This window comes from Gallus gallus, chromosome 27 (genome assembly GCF_016699485.2).
Source record: "Gallus gallus isolate bGalGal1 chromosome 27, bGalGal1.mat.broiler.GRCg7b, whole genome shotgun sequence".
Classification (NCBI taxonomy): Eukaryota; Metazoa; Chordata; class Aves; order Galliformes; family Phasianidae; genus Gallus; species Gallus gallus.
Genome location: NC_052558.1, coordinates 673288 through 689550, shown reverse-complemented (window position 1 = coordinate 689550; position 16263 = coordinate 673288). Strand labels below are relative to the sequence as shown.

Here is a 16263-nt window from a genome sequence, read left to right as displayed (position 1 = left end):
CACTCAGCTTGGTGTCATCTGCAAGCCTGCTGAGAGTGCACTCAATCCCACTGTCCATCTTGCCTACAATGTTAAATGGCACCAGTCCCAACCCCAATCCCTGAGGAATGCCACTTCTCACTGTTCTCCACTGGTTGAACACAAATCTCTGAGTGCAGCCATCCAGCCAATTCCTTATCCAGTGAGTGGTCCATCCACCAAAATTTTTTTTCTTCCCATTTTGTGACTAGGATGTCGTGCAGGACAGTGTCAAACACTTTGCATAAGTCTGGGTAGATGACGTCAGTTGCTCTTCCTTTATCCATTGACACTGTAACCATCACAAAAGGCTACCAAGTTTGCCAAACATGATTTGCCCTTGGTGAAGTCATGTTGGTTACCACCAATCACCTCATCTTTATTTTCAATGTGCCTTAGTAGGGCCTTCAGGAAAATCTGCTCCATGATCTTGCCAGGCACACAGGTGAGATTGACTGGCCTGCAATTCCCTGGATCTTTTTTCCTTCTTGAAAATGGGAGTTTTGTTTCCACTTTTCCAGTCAGTGGGAACTTCACCAGACTGCCATGACCTTTCAAATATAATGGATAACAGCTTAGCAAATTCATCTGCCATTTCCTCAGAACCTGTCGATGGATCTCATAGAGTCCCATGGGCCACCAGCAAGTTCAGGTTCTGTAGACGGTCCCAAATCTAATCTTCACTTAAAAGGGGCAGATCTTCCTTCTCCCACTTTTACTTTTGCCTTCTGCAGCTTGGGCGGTATGGCTAGAGCCCTTGCCAGTGCAGACTGAGGCAAAGAAGTCATCGAGCACCTCAGCTTTCTCCATATCCCCTGTGACCAGGTCTCCAGTTTTCTTCCTGAGAGGGCCCACATATTCCCTGGCCTACCTTTTATCACTGATACACCTGCAGAATTTCTTCTTGTTCCCCTTTATGTCCCCGAGTAGATTTAATTCTATCTGGGTTTTAGCTTTCCTAACCTGATCCCTGGGTGTCTGGACAACTTCTCTGTAGCCCTCCCAGGTAACCCATTCCTGCTTCCACTCCCTATGGACTTCCTTTTTGCGCAAAATGAAGGGCAGGAGTTCCCTGTTGATCCACAGAGGCCTCCTGGCATCCATGCCTGCCTTTCTCCTCCTTGACATGACTGACTCTGGGCTTGGAGGAGATGGCCCTTGAATACTGACCAGCTTTCTTGGGCCCTCTTCCCTCCAGTGCTTTATCCCATGTCACTCTGCCAAACAGTTCCCCGAAGAGGTCTGAGTCTGCTCTCCTTCAGTCCAGAGTAGCAAGATTGTTACACACCCTCTTCTATGCCCTAAGGATCTTGAATTCCACCAGTTCATGGTCACTCATGAAGCCAAGGCTGCCGCTGAGCTTCACATTACTCACAAACCCCTCCTTGCTGGTGAAAACAAGGTCCAGCATAGCATCTTTTCTCATGGGATTCTGTATTGCTTGGAAGAGGAAATTATCATAAGCACATTCCAGGAACCTCTCTCTTTGTTAGTTGGTGCCCTGCTCTGTTGTCCTTCCAACAGATACTGAGGTGGCTGAAGTCCCCCATGAGGACCATGTTCTGTGAATGCAAAGCTACTCCTATCTGTTTATAGTGAGCCTCATCCACCTATCCTGGTTGAGTGGCCTATGACAGACCCACTACAATGTCTCCCTTCCCCACTTCCCTTTGACCCTAACCCATGAGCTCTCTGTCACAGAATCATAGAATCACCAAGGTTGGAAAAGACCAACAGGATCACTCAGTCCAACCATCCACCCATCACCAATATTTTGCATTAAACCATGTCCCTCAACACAACATCCAAATGCTCCTTGAATGCCTCCAGGGTCAGTGACTCCACCACCTCCCTGGGCAGCCCATTTCAGTGCCTGACCACTCTTTCAGAGAAGTAGTATTTCCTAACGTCCAGCCTGAACCTTCCCTGGCGCAGCTTGAAGCCATTCCCTCTAGTCCTATCAGTAGTCACCCAAGAGAAGAGGCCGACTCCCAGCTCACTACAACCTCCCTTCAGGTAGTTATAGAGAGCAGTAAGGTCTCCCCTGAGCCTCCTCTTCTCCTGATTGAACAATCCCAGCTCCTTCAGCCACTCCTCATAAGGCCTCTGCGCCAGACCCCTCACCAGCTTTGTTGCCCTCCTCTGGACATGCTCCAGGGCCTCGATGCCTTTCTTGTAGTGACTGGCCGAAAACTGGACACGAGTACTCGAGGTGTGGCCTCACCAGTGCTGAGTACAGTGGGACAATTATTACTGGCAACACTATTTCTGATGCAAGCCAAGATGCCATAGGCCTTCTTGGCCACCTGGACACACTGCTGCCTCAATCAATAATCCCAGGTCCATTTCCTCTACAGTCTTCCAGCCACCCTGCCCCAAACCTGTAGCATTGCCTGGGGTTGTTGTGGCCAAAGTGCAGGACCTGGCATTTGCTCTTGTTGAACCTCATCCCATTGGCTACAGCCCAGCTATCCAGCCTGTCCAGATCCCTCTGTAGGGCCTCACTACCCCCAGGCAGATCAACACTTCCAGTCTACTTGGTGTCATCTGCAAACTTACGGAGGGTGCACTCAATGCCCTCATCCAGGTCATCAATAAAGATACTAAACAGGACAGGCCCCAGCACCGACTCCTGGGGAACACCACTCGTGACCGGTTGCCAGCTGATTTAACTCCATTCACCACCACTCTTTGGGCCCAGCCCTCCAGCAGTTCCTTACCCAGCCAAGAGTGTACCTGTCCAAGCCACGGGAGCCTCATCCTTCCCCAGGTGGAGCTCCATGGACTCCAGCTGGTCAGTGATATAGAGGGCAACAGTCCCCTCCTCTTCTCCCCTGCCTGTCTTTCCTTAAGAGTCTATATCGGTATATTCCTATATTCCAGTCCTGAGAGCCATCCCATCACATCTCAGTGATGCCTCATCAAGGTAAGTGGTCAGAAATACATCCTTGCAGGAAAAAAGGATGTACCATCAGCTTCTCCTGTGAAAATGGCACATCCAGCCGTGGCTAGAAAGGGGTGAAGGCTCCAGCACTGGACAGCCTTCTATCACAAGAGAGACTGAGGATTTAACAAAGGACGACAGAGCTGCAACCACAGTGATAGTCACATGAAAGCCCTTGGCTCTGCCACTTTGGAGTAGGCATCATTTAACACACTTTTTAAAATATTCCTTGCCCTGTGGTAAACACAAAGTAATCAGAAGGAGCTTCATCCCAATAATCCAACCACAAATTATACTTGGATTTTAAATAATCTTAATGCTGGAGGGAGAGTCATCATGCTGTTTTATACCCTTACACAGCTAGTTAATCTTGCCTTCACAAATCACTATCGGGAGCAGCAAAATGACAGCTTTACTGCTTGTTGTGGTTTAGGGTAAGGGAGTTACTGCACTATGTACTGCCAGCCTTCCACCAAATGACAATTAAATGAGCTCCTTTATCAAACGGAACACACATTAATGGGGATGATAGGGCATCTATCTGAAAAATTACAGAGGGCCTCCTGAGTAAGTGTTTGCTTACTCAACAGAACAAGAGTATACAAATCACTGTGGTTGCCTTTTAGAAAAATAAAATAGGTCCAAGGCCATGTGATTCAAAATCTTTTTATTATGAACTGTCATTCTGAACAACAAGAGCCTTGACAGAACCAATCCTAATTTTGCACATTATGCTAGTCAACATACATTATTTTACACTGGCAGTAACACTAATGGTAAGAAGTCAGTATTTTGAGGAGCACTCTTTTCAAAACATCAGTGGCATTAACTTTATTCTAGACAAATACCTTGTGCTGTTTCTTAGTTTTTTGGGCTTGTACTTTAGATTTTATTTTGCACTTTGCATTCATTTTTAGAAACATACTGTTTAATCCAAACAATTCCACAGTCCTAGATGTACTGATAGTGAACTAAACTTTTTCCCACCCCAGGAAAGAACAGTTATGTTAGAGCTTTCAAACATGCTCTGAGCATTGGAAAACTTTTCTCCAAATAAGAACTGCAAAACTCTAATGGAAACTAGACAAGTACTTAAGTCTAGATTTCAGCTGTGTACGTGCATATAGTAAGGACTGCATAATTGCATGTTGTAAGGGTTGCATGTTATAATTGCACGTTGTAAGGAATTCACAGAGGATTCCCCATTATTGTATGAATTGAAACACCATGCACCCACACGACAGAGTGACGGCTTATGGCTTGAGGCTGCAGTGACACGATCACGATGCTTTCTAGAAAGAAGACAGAAGTGTCCGTAAATGAAAATATACCATAAAACCCAAATTTATCCTTAGTGGACACACTCAGATGCTGACAAGATCTGTGCAGAAAGTGCATGCACAGAAATAGACTTCTAGGTTTGATCCAAATTATCTTTACTAATCTTTATGCAGAGATGCAATAAGAAGTCTCAGCCTCCTTCAAGGCTGAAGAAACTCTCACAACATATTTTATGCTCTGCGGGCTATAAAAGACCGTCAAATATGACTTCACTAACCAAAAATCTTATGGCTGCTGGTTACTACAGAGAAAATTTTTCTGTGTCTCCTCAGCAAAAAACCTAGTATTTTTCCAGATATCCAGCATCCACAGAGATCACTTGAGACACCTACAGTTCTGAAAGGAGGAACACATAGTGCTGCTCTGCAGGTACAGGACCTATGTTTAAGGTGCACAGTAGAAATACCTGGAAATTCCTCTGTTGTGTGGTTCCCAGCTCCCACTGAAATGGGACTACAAAAGTTCTCTACATCAAGACCTGAATTCATGCAAAGCTGCAGTTTATGCAGGGCATTTCCCTGCTCTCAGCATAACTACATCTGTTCACTTACAGCTGACACCAAACATTATCATCCTAAGCATATAACCCTGAATGCACCTCTTTTGCAAATGTATAAGCTTGTTTTAAAGTATCAGACCAAGGTACCACATTTCAGCACTATGTACAAACCCTCATGTTGCTGTTTCTTACTTTTCCTCTCCTGGGAGGACTTCTGTGATTTCAGCACCTGTCACTTCAACATGAAGCTCTCTTCCTCCCACCTTCACGTGCAGTTAGATATTTTTTCTCCCTAGCAGTGCTGGTTTAAGCAGTCCCAATTTTACCCCTACTCTGAGCTCACTGACAGGAAAATCATTTGGCCTAAGTGGGGAGGGTGTGCATGAGCAGAGGGTAGCAAGGATGGACTTGTTTAGAGTTGAGGCTGAAGTGACTGCGTAGCAGGGCTACTTAAATCGGCACCACTCTAAAGAAGTCTGTCAGGAACACTAAATAAAATATACAAAGAATGCTTCAGAGAAAGGATACAGAAGATAATCCAAACATCAGATTCCTTAGGAAAATCTCAAGAAGAATGTTATATAGTATCTCTCCTGTCCATGTAGTTGTCACAAAGCACTGCTACAGCCAGAAATTTCATTAGCTGTCATTGTCTACAGAAGTTACTGCACCCAAACCACAGGCACTCTACTTACAATCTTTCCACGATGCAGTATACGGGGAGGACTCAGGTGCACGTACACTTGAAGGAAGGTAATTCTTTTGTCCAGAGGTGACACTGCAACTGAAAGAATTTAGTTACTCCTCTTGACTAATGTACTTGCTCAAATTTATGCACTTTACAATAGTATGGAGCAGAACAGGGACACAAGGAGATGATACTTTGCTGCCTGGCAGTGGTGATATTTAGAATATCTATATATGCTCTAAACACTAGAAAGTCTTCCAGAGATTATAATGAGTGAAGCTACACAGCACTGTTGAAACCTTTCACACGAGGACTACATCATGCTTGAGCCCATATATAACTGCAAGACCGCCAGCTGGAAAACTGTTTCTTCTGTTGTCTAAGCCAGTGTGCTTAGTTTTCTTCTGGAAAAGAAGAACACTTCTTCTTCTTCTTTTCCAGAAGAAAACTAAGCACACTGGCTTAGACAAACCTTAAAACATACTTTAGTAAATCTGGTGCTGTAATCACACCTCATATACAGACTGCAATAGTGATCTACTGTTGGCTCAATGACGTCAGGCAAGGCTGCTCCATCAAGTGCACAACTGCCCACCACGCTTTTCCTTCATCTAAACCTACGCTGTGATCACACTTTACAAAAGGCAAGAGGGGATTTCTGCTAACACAGGGTCCTTATGCCAGCACATCTGCCAAGTATAATGCAACAAGAGGTCACAAAGGACTGCTAGCTAACCATTAGTTCAAGAGGAGAGGAGTAACTGAACAAACTCCTCCAAAGGGAGGCATCTGGCCACATTTCCAAGTCAACATACTGGCACACATCTCATATATTGGCCAGATATCCAGTGGAACTACACACTGGCCAGTCCCTCGGAGCATCCTTCTCTGGCAAGGGTCAGTGAAAAGAAAGAAGGTAACAATGAACCTGCAGCATGAAGACATTCACTGTTAATGTTTCCCCTCTTCCCTGAGCCTGCACAACAGCAAAGCCAGCAAATGTCCAGCAATCAAGACTGGACTGGAAGTAGGCTGCAATATTTTTCTATACAAAACACTGTTGTAAGTTATGAAATTTGCACTCCTTACCTGTTTATACCAGAGTTGGTCATACCCCAAACAAAAGGGGAATTTGGCTGCTCTAGCAACTCTGCAAAAGTAAACAGATGACACGGCTCAGCACTAAGAAACTCTAGTAAGGCAAATTACATCAGACTGGGAGTGTCTTTGTCATTATTTTGACATGTTCAAGAAGGAATAGTAGTTGATAAGTGTCTGTTTCACTGTTATTTAACTGAGGAACATAAAAGTTATCATGTTTCCATTTTTATCATTGCAGAGAAGGTAGAATAGCTTTAATGGGAAAGAGTGGATGTTTGGAAATGTACCTCCATGTCAATCACAGCAGGCATGCCTTAGCAGCCAGGAAAGGCTGCTAAGCCAAGAGATGGACATTTAACAGTAAAGAGCATAAGCAGAGCGTCCTACATGCAACACCTAAGTGAACGGCATCTCTGAACTTACGGTGTCCCAAGTAGAGATGGAGGACAGAACCTGTGAGAAGGCAGCAGAGCAGAGAAGGAAGAAGTTCCTCACCTGTTTCCCAGTCTTCATCACATGGAGGTGCCTGCCATGTGCTTACAGCATTCACCTCATCTCTTTGGAAGCCAGAGGAACAATACGCTTCAGGAAGAGAGAAAAATCAGTGACTGTAGTCTGTCCTGCTTCAAGAAGCATTAAGTACATTGGATCAAACTGTAAAATAGTTCTTTGCTTTACAGGAAACTTCATGTAATTAAAACAGGTTAGATACACCCAGGAGCCAAACACTGATCTGAAATCATAAATAGCTTTTTCAAAGAACAGGATATGGCTGCATTCCCTGGGAGTTGGCAGCAGGAATGCTTAAGTGGAGAGAAAACCTGTTAACATGAATGCTGGCACGACTGTTAGCCTCACTGCAACTCTACAGAAGGTGGAAATCTATCTGCTCTTTAGTGTGGCAACAGTTGAAGAGTCACTGCAGAGAACTGAAAAGACACTGTATATAGCACAGGATGCCCTTCTAAATAATTTGGGACAGACTCACCCATGCTGTCTCACTAGTCAGGAGATTGGAATTTTAATAGTACGGCAGACAAAGCAAATCAACAACAGAAAACCCTGGAAGAGGAGCAGACCCACCTCTTGGTGGGAATAAATGACCCAGGTTGCCCCAGTTGCAGGAATTTTCATAGCATCTATTTGATGGAAATCAACTTTCCATGTGGCACCAATACTCAAGCCTCAATCAGGAGAGATCATCTGTACTGTCCTTCTAGTAAAGCATCACTGCTCCTGGCAGTGGTATGTCAATATGCAGTCTTGAGTACAACCATTTTATTCAAAAAGCCTGGGAACAGAATATGTGCAAGGCCTATCTTGCACATCTGCAGTATTGTAATGAACCCATCCAATAAACTGAAGCAAGTAAGACTCAGGTTTCTGAAGGCTGCTGTGCCTTGCAAAACTACAGACAATAAATGACTCCCAGTTTTGTTTACCACATGAACTATCTGGACAAACAGGAGACCTTCACTCCCTAAGGTGAATTTGCATCTCAAAAGCTCTCTTACCTATATCAAGCTCTCTTACCTATATCATGCTCAATGAACCCTTTGTCCCTGCACTTTGATATGTGATCACCGAGGTCGGCTTGTGGAACTAGATGGCGAGCATTGAAGGGGCACGTGGCCAATAACTTTGCAACTTCAGGGTGGCTCTAGAGAAGGGAAAACAGAAATCATGTGCCAGATGAACCAAGTTCACTTTTCCTTGTGCTTTCTACTGATTAGCAAGAGATAGTGATCTGGTGGGTGGCAACTCTGCCCCTGGCAGGTGGGTTGGAACTATATGATCCTTACAGTCCCTTCCAACTTGAGCCATTTTATGATTCTACAATAACTGGTGACGTTGCTTTAAAAAAGACTAATCAAGGAATGGCAAAGTATTGGCAAGATACTTACTACAACTGCAAGATGAAGCTATCTAACAGACTTATTTAAAACACAGTTCATTAGAAAAAAAACAAACAGTTGATTCAAACGAAACACACCCTCAGCTACACACCCTACAATTTGCTGCAATGCTGGCAAAATGGCCACACAAATGAAGCTATTTAAAAAAAAAACAACAAAAAAACAGGGAGGAGATGTTAGGTAAATCTAAATCATTCAGATATTTTAAAGCAAGTCAGCACAAAGCCAAAGAAATTAATTAATCCTTTCAAAACAAGTATTCATAGAATCACAGAATATCCTCAGTTGGTAGGGACCCACAGGAATTATTAAGTTCAGCTCCTGGAACCACACAAAATTACCCAAAGTTCTAAGAACAGAATGTTCACCCTACAGCTGCATCATCACTGGAGGGCATAGCACTGCTACACTGTTTTGAAAAAAAATATATTTGGAAAATTTACTGGTAAGCTGAAAGAGGAACAACTCTCATCAGAAGCCAACACTCAGATACTAGCACTTGATAGGTTAAATTAAACAAACCTGGAGGGTAAAGAGAAGAATAGAAGATGGAATGCTTCCTATTGCATGATTTGTATTCAAATTCTAGATAATAAATGGAGAGGTAAAAAAAAAAAAAACAACTCTCTCCCATATGTGCTGAAGCCAGGATGTCCAGTTTCCATGCCTATGCACATTAAATACTTATTAGCAACATTAAAAAAAAAAGCTATGCAGCAGCATTTCTATCACTTAACAAACTGCAACATCCAACCACTTCTATTCTGAGACAGATGAGGTGCACATAACTGAGCCTGAATTTTCTCTTGAATTTAAAGTGGGAAGATTTATCTGATCTCAAAGAGACCATAAGTTCCTCCCTGACCCAACCATGAAGAGCCACACTGGTTTTAGGTGAGTCAATGTGCTTGAAGCTGTTTCTAAAGAAGTAATAAATAAATACATAAATATATAAGTATATGAAATAAACACTAAATGGGATTATTTGTCAAGAACTTAGTCAAGTCATCCAGACAACACAATAAGAGTAAGAATATGCACACTATTTACACACACACAAGCCTCATTTGGTGCCTTGTTCAGCAATTCAACTTACCTTCCTGCACTTTACAAGATGATAGGGAAAACGACAGGCTCTGATTTGATGCTGTTTATCATATGGACACTGTATTAATCTCTCTGGATCATCTAATATAATTGAAGAATGGAGAGAAAAAATAGTAAGAATATAACATCACTAACAGAATGAAGTGGAAAAAACATACCACCACATCAGGGATGTCATCTCAGGAAGTTAAAAGAGTCGTTCTTTCTTTGAAACTCACTGTTAAGGCAGACACCTGTTTTGTATAATGAAACAAATCAATCTGCAAGTTTGGGGTGACTGGGACATTGTCAAAAAAAAAAAAAAAGAGAACAGTCAGCAGTACAGGGCATAACAGCTCCTTAAGATACCATATTAGCTAGGTAACCACAGGTACTCGAAGTTAATGAGACAACAGTCCTTCTCCAGCTATTTTAGATGGGAATCTCTGGGATACACCCACCAGAGCCCTCAGGAACTTCTCAGCCACGTCTTTTTTGATGAACAGCTAGATTTGCTAGAGGAAGGACGCCAGACAATTTAGTTTAATTTCTGTGGAAGCAGCATGCTCAATATGATGCATGAGACTTTCAAGTGAAACTTCTTCCAAATCAAGCAATTATTTAGGAGCTAAGGAGTTACCCAAACACCTAGAAATACAGGCAATGAACAGGGAAGCAGAAGAAGTACGTACAAACATGCCATATAAACATTCCCATATCCCCAGTGAGGAAAAGAGCAGCAGCCAAGATGAGGCACAGGTTGCCCCCCTACTGTGGGGGTGTTTGTTGTGTACTCACAGGAGGCCAGACTAAACTTCTTCCATCATTTCTGCCTTTTTGCATAGGCTTTCGGTGCACTTAGGATTGATTACAAAATACCTTAAATAGATCTAAGCATGGGCTGCTGCCATTTCGCCTCTCTCCTACCATCACATCCTCTTCTCTCACACAGCTGGTGTTCAGTTGTCTCAAAAGCCAGGTCAGGGAGCTGTTGCAGCCCACAGGCTGACAGCTCATCACGATGCTTTCCCCAAGTCACTGAGCTGACGTCATGTTCTGAGCCACAAGGAAAAAAGAACCTAATCCTTCTTTGCACTCCAGCTGTGCAACGCTGCTGCTGTCAGCACCTCACTGCCATTAGCCAGTTTAGGGTCACTATAAATGCTGAAAATCAAAGACTGCATCATTGAGATGCTCTGTCAAGCTTTATACTGCTTCAGCTTTCTCTAGAATTACAGAATGGCTTGGGTTGGAAACAACCTCAAAGAACATCTAGTTCCAACCCCTCTGCTGTGGGCTGGTTGCCAATCACCACATCAGGTTGCCTTGGGCCCCATCCAGCCTGGCCTTAAACATCTCCAGGGATGAGGCATTCACACCTTCTCTGGGCAGTCTGTTCCAGCACCTTACCACTCTCTCAATGAAAAACTTCCCCGACACCTCATCTAAATCTCCCCTCCTTTAGCTTAAAACAATTTCCCCTTGTCCTATCACTACCTACCCATAGAAAAAGTTGATTTCCCTCCTGTGTATAATCTCCCTTTAAATGGTGGAAGGTCTCCCTGCAGCCTTCTCTTCTCCAAGCTGAACAAGCCCAGCTCCCTCAGCCTGCCTTTACAGGAGAGGTGTTCCAGCCCTCTGTGCATTCTTATGGCCCTCCTTTGGACCTTCTCCAAAAGCTCCGCATCATTCTTGTGCTGGGGGCCCCAGGCCCGGATGCAGTACTCCATATGGGGTCTCACAAGAGCTGAGTAGAGGAGGACAATCATCTCCCTCACCCTGCTGCCACCCCCCTGTTGATGTAGCCCAGGATACTGTTGGCCTTCCTGGCTGCAAGTGCACACTGCTGGCTCATGTTAATTTTTTTTCAGCTACCAGGATCCCCAAGTCCTTCTCTGCAGGGCTGCTTGCAAGGAGATCTCTCAGTCTGTATACACATCTGGGATTGCCCCAGCCCAACACCTTACTCTTGGTGTTCTTGAACCTCATTAGGTTTACATGGGCATTATCAGCACAAAGAAGAAAGCAAGGATGACTACCGGATGGAGAAGAAAGGGTGTCCTTACTATTAGATCAAACAGCAACCACAAAAGTCACAGTGCTGGCCTGGCCAGGTAAACAGATGCAGTTATTAAACCAAAGACTGCAGCAGACAAAGGCTCTGGGGCATGAAAGCATGGAAACCACACACAACACTGCCCTGGTCAGCAGTGAGCTAATGGGATGCTCCTTGGCTCTGTTACTGGACAAGTCCAATCTGAATAAAATTCCTTAAGACCAGTGTGGTATTAAGAAGCAGGCATTCTTCATTACAGATGCATGGGGGATTGCTCCACCCAGGATGCACACCCAGGAGCTAAGCACACTGATTATATACATGCAAATATATACGTGTGAATATTCAGACAATTTCCACAAAGTGCCCACCTAAGAATTGCTATATATATTAACAACTGTCTCATAATGTCAGGGTAGGAAACCTGCCACAGAACAAAGCATGCCTGTGTCACTGGGAAGTCATGATCCCTATTACTAGACATCTTCCATACATATATCCACACCTTGAGGGCTGTTTGCCTTACACCTCCTGAGATCTGCTCTGCAGCCCAGTCCCTGGGCTGCACTCCCATCCTGCAGACGAAAAAATGGAGAAGTTGCTTGCAGAATCCAAGCCTTTTCTAAGATGCCCTATGTTGCAAGAATATACTTCCACTAGTCTGTACATCCACTGACCACTTACATTGTGATTGCAAAATGAAGCAATGAGGTAGGTGGCTTTGAACCCATCAACGTGGTGACAGGAAGCAGCAGGATGCTAATTTAATTGGGCAGTAAAAAAACGAGGTTTCTTTCCTCACACATCACCCTGAGAGCACGGTGTAAAAACATGGCTTTTGTTTGTAGCTCCCACTCACTCACCAGGACAGCATGGTGTGCAGCCCTGCTGTGCCCTCACCCACCTTCCAGCTCCATTTTGCCACCCACCTTCTGCAAATCTTTCAGGGCTGGGACACACTCTCCTTCCATGATTTTTTGGACCCACTTTGGGCACTGATGATGAGGAGGGTCCATAATGGCATCACCTGAAGTGCTGGGAGGTCAGGAGGTGTCACCGAAATCTGGGAATGAATCTCGCCAACCCAAATGCCAGGTTAGAAAGCCAACATTACTTTACTGCAGTCCTGGGTGAACATGGGTTGCTCCACCTAATGTGCACATGCAGGAGCTGAAGCACACAGACTGTATTATATTCAGCACGTCTGAACACTCACACAAAGCGCCCACCTGTTCCAAGGATTGCTATACATATTAAAATCTCATACCATGCACTCTGTGTTAACATGGCAGTCTTGCAAGGGAGTCTTTGTTAGTTTTGGGGTTTCACTGGGAAGTGCTAGCTGGCCAAAAGGTTGCGTGCTAAGTAGGTCAGGTCCTGTGTTTGGTCAAGAAATTGTTTACAAAAAAAAAAAAAAAAACTGGCTGCTGACTAAGTTTCTAATTAACACACTGACCTTACATTTGTGCCTATATAAGGCATTCTAACTCGTAGCAGTAGGGGCTGCACCTTCCCACCATTACATTTGTTGCCATATGACAGATGGCAGTGCAGAGCAAGCTAACAAAATGGCACCTGACACTGACTTGTGCATGAAGCAAAGATGTGGAATTGAACTCCTCCATGCAGAAAAGATAGCACCCATTGACATTCATGCACGCTTGCTGAACATTAAAGGAGACCAAACAGTGGGTGTGAGCACAGTGAGGTGATGGGTGGTGCATTTCATAGAACCACAGAATCACCAAGGTTGGAAAAGATTTCCAAGATCATGTAGTTCAACTGGCCACCGACCACCAGTATTTTCCCACTATGTCCCTAAGTACAAGATCTAATGTCTCTTGAACAGCTCCAGGGACTCCACCACCTCTCTGGGCAGCCCATTCCAGCACCTGACCACTCTTTCAGAGAAGAAATTTTTCCTAATGTCCAGTGTGAATCTCCCCTGGTGCAACTTGAGGCCATTCCTTCTCATCCTATTGCTAGTTATGTGGGAGAAGACACCAACCCCCACCTCACCATAACCTCCTTTGAGGAATTTTTTCTCTAGACTTAACAATCCCAGTTCCCTGAGCCACACCACACAAGATCTGAGCTCCAGCCCCCTCACAGCTCTGCTGCCTTTCTCTGGATACGCTCCAGGGCCTCAATGTGATTGTTGTAGTGAGGGGCCCAGAACAGAACACAGTACTTGAAGTGCTGCCTCAGCAGAGCTGAGAATAGAGGAATAATCGCTTACTTCTCTGATCCTGCTGGCAAAACTACTTCTGATACAAGTGATGCAATTTGTAATGTGATTCTTTAAACTGGAAGCAATGGTGGCAGTAAGAGTGTGTCACCTCTGCTGGCACAGATTTCTGGGGGGGAAACACACACTGTGTTCTTTACTGGTGAAAATCCACAGCTAATGGTGTTGACTATGTCAAAAATTAGGCTTTTTCCTTTTTTTTTTTTTTATAGCTGTGAACATGCACTATTAATCAGCGTTATTGTGCTCTTTGTATACACTGTAGTTTCCATGGAAATAAATAAGAGGCAACACTTTTGGTGCAACCTATGTATATGTGGCCCAGGCAAGCCAAAAGGTGGCCACCAGACACCCATATTACCAATCCCAGCAGGGTAGTGTACCTCCTCACAGCTTGCAGGAAGTTGAAACTCGACTTTTAGGCTCCTGTTGACACAGGAGAATCAACCTTCCCCAGCCAGAAAGTCAGCATCCCGAATGCTCTGAATTAACTGCAACAGCAATGCAATTCACGTGCACAAAACAACTGCATATGGCAAACACTACAGAAGCTGCAAATTTCCCTCTGCTCGATTCACAGCGTCAGCTCAGTCACACAGAGACAGAACCAGCCTGCAACACCCCCTGCCAGCTCACAGAGTGCCCAGCTCCCGTCCCGCACTGCCTGCTTTAAGATTCGGGACGGGACAAGGAGGGGAAGGGGAGCAGAGCGGGGTAGGCCGGACCAGGCCCAGCCCGCAGCGCCAAGCGACCGCCTTCCCCTGCCACCCGCCGACCCCACCTCGAGCCTCACCCAAGTCATCCTCTGCCTCCATAGTGAGGAAAGACTGCAGTACCGGGCCGGGAAGACCCTCAGGGCATCAAGAGAGAAGCGGAGCGGAGTCGAACGCCACCACCACCGCCTCTCCTCAGCCCCTTAGCCGGAAACGACCTGCCGTGCTGCCACACTACGCTCTGCGCATGCGCGGTGGTCTCCTAGCAACCACTTCTCCCCCCGCGCTTGCGCGGTGTCTCCTAGCAACAGCCTCTGCTCCCGGTGGGGCGCCATCTTGCCCGGCCTTATCCCGCTCTGTGCGCCCACCGCCATTGGTACCTGTCAGTAAATTGAGTTTTAAGCAATTAATTCGAAGTATTGAAGGCAAGAGATCAGTATGGCTGAACCAGAATCTGCTGATCAAACTAGAGAACAAAAAGAAAATGCACAGGCAGTGGGGATGGGTGTTGTGGGAGGAATATAGGGATAGGGTTAGGAAGGGCCAAGGCCCAGCTGGACAAGAGGTAGAAAGAATAAGTAAGGCTTCTGTAGGTACATTAACTGGAAAAGGAAAGTCCAGGAGGGTGTACCACTCCTAGTGAGAAATACAGGCAGGCTGGTAACAACAGATAAGGAGGTAGCTGTGGTACTCAACTTTTTTTCGTCTCAGTCTTCAGTAGTGGCTGCTCTACAAACAGCCTTTGAGTAGATGGTTTGGCAGGTAGGAACTGGGGCAGCAGTTTCCCTCCTGCTGTAAGCAAAAATCAGGTTTGCAACCACCTGAGGAACCTGAACATCCACAAGTCTATAGGTCCTGATGAGATGTATCCCTGAAGGAAATAGCCAGCGTAGTAGCCAAGCCACTCTCAATGATATTTGAAAAGTCCTGGTGGTCAGGTGGAGTTCCTGGTGACTGGAAGAAAGGCAATATCATATCCATTTTTAAAAAGGGTAGAAAGATGACCCAGGGAACTGCTGACCTGTCAGCCTCATCTCTGTACTGGGGAAGATCACAGAGCAGATCCTCTTGCCATCAGTGCTAAGGCACATAGAAGAGAGGAAAGTGGTACAGAAGAACCAGCATGACTTCACCAAGAGCAGGTCTTGCCTGACCAACTCTGTGGCTTTTTCAATATCCAGATGGAGATCAGTGACAAATGGTGTCCCTCAGGGGTCAGTAAAGGGACAGATGCTCTTTGATATATTCATCAATTACATTGATGGTGGGGTTGAGTACAACCTCAGGAAGTCTGCAGATGTCACCAAGTTTTGTGATGCCTTTCCAGGTCAAAAATTCTGAAGCCTTTAATGTTAGCAAACACAAAATCAGGAAAGGAGCATGGACATTCCCCACAATTTCAACAGCTATTTTCTTTCTCATCAGATGGCACTGAAAGGCTTGTGCCCATATTTAATATAGGTTAAGAAATGATTATTAGATATTCATAGCATTTTTGTTATGGTTAGAGAAACTTGAAGAATATTCCACAATTTTCACAGTATGTTTACAAGAACTAGAAGGAAAAAAAGCATTGAATTTCCAATCTGCCCTAAGTATGTTAGCAAGTAGTCCTAGTTCAGGTATAATTTTACTTTAGAATAAAAAAAATAC

At 44.8% G+C, this 16263-nt stretch overlaps 1 protein-coding gene across 4 annotated transcripts; it reads right to left on the bottom strand.

Annotated features, from left to right (window-relative positions):
- Positions 1-3612: 3612 nt before the first annotated feature.
- Positions 3613-14841, bottom strand: GTSF1 (gametocyte specific factor 1). 4 transcript variants are annotated; one of them, XM_046904414.1, is made up of 7 exons: positions 14691-14841; positions 9604-9695; positions 8125-8251; positions 7087-7173; positions 6580-6640; positions 5498-5586; positions 3613-5420 (listed from the first exon to the last, which is right to left on the bottom strand). In XM_046904414.1, the coding sequence occupies exons 1-7, from the start codon at positions 14710-14712 to the stop codon at positions 5380-5382; spliced, it is 519 nt and encodes a 172-aa protein (XP_046760370.1). In that variant the 5' UTR covers positions 14713-14841; the 3' UTR covers positions 3613-5379. The 4 variants fall into 4 exon arrangements, with proteins under 4 accessions (XP_046760370.1, XP_040509146.1, XP_046760371.1 ...); XM_040653212.2 differs by having other exon boundaries at positions 3613-4254; XM_046904415.1 differs by having other exon boundaries at positions 5498-5580.
- Positions 14842-16263: the final 1422 nt, after the last annotated feature.

What these genes read in the sequence shown, in the direction of transcription:
- GTSF1 (XM_046904414.1), bottom strand. Translation starts at nt 14,712, where the DNA reads ATGGAGGCAGAGGATGACTTGG. An exon ending in ATCTTGTAAAGTGCAGGAAG is followed by an intron (nt 8,252 to 9,603) that starts GTAAGTTGAATT and finishes TCCCTTCTCTAG; the next exon opens with AGCCACCCTGAAGTTGCAAA. An exon ending in TACTGCATCGTGGAAAGATT is followed by an intron (nt 5,421 to 5,497) that starts GTAAGTAGAGTG and finishes TGGCTGTAGCAG; the next exon opens with TGCTTTGTGACAACTACATG.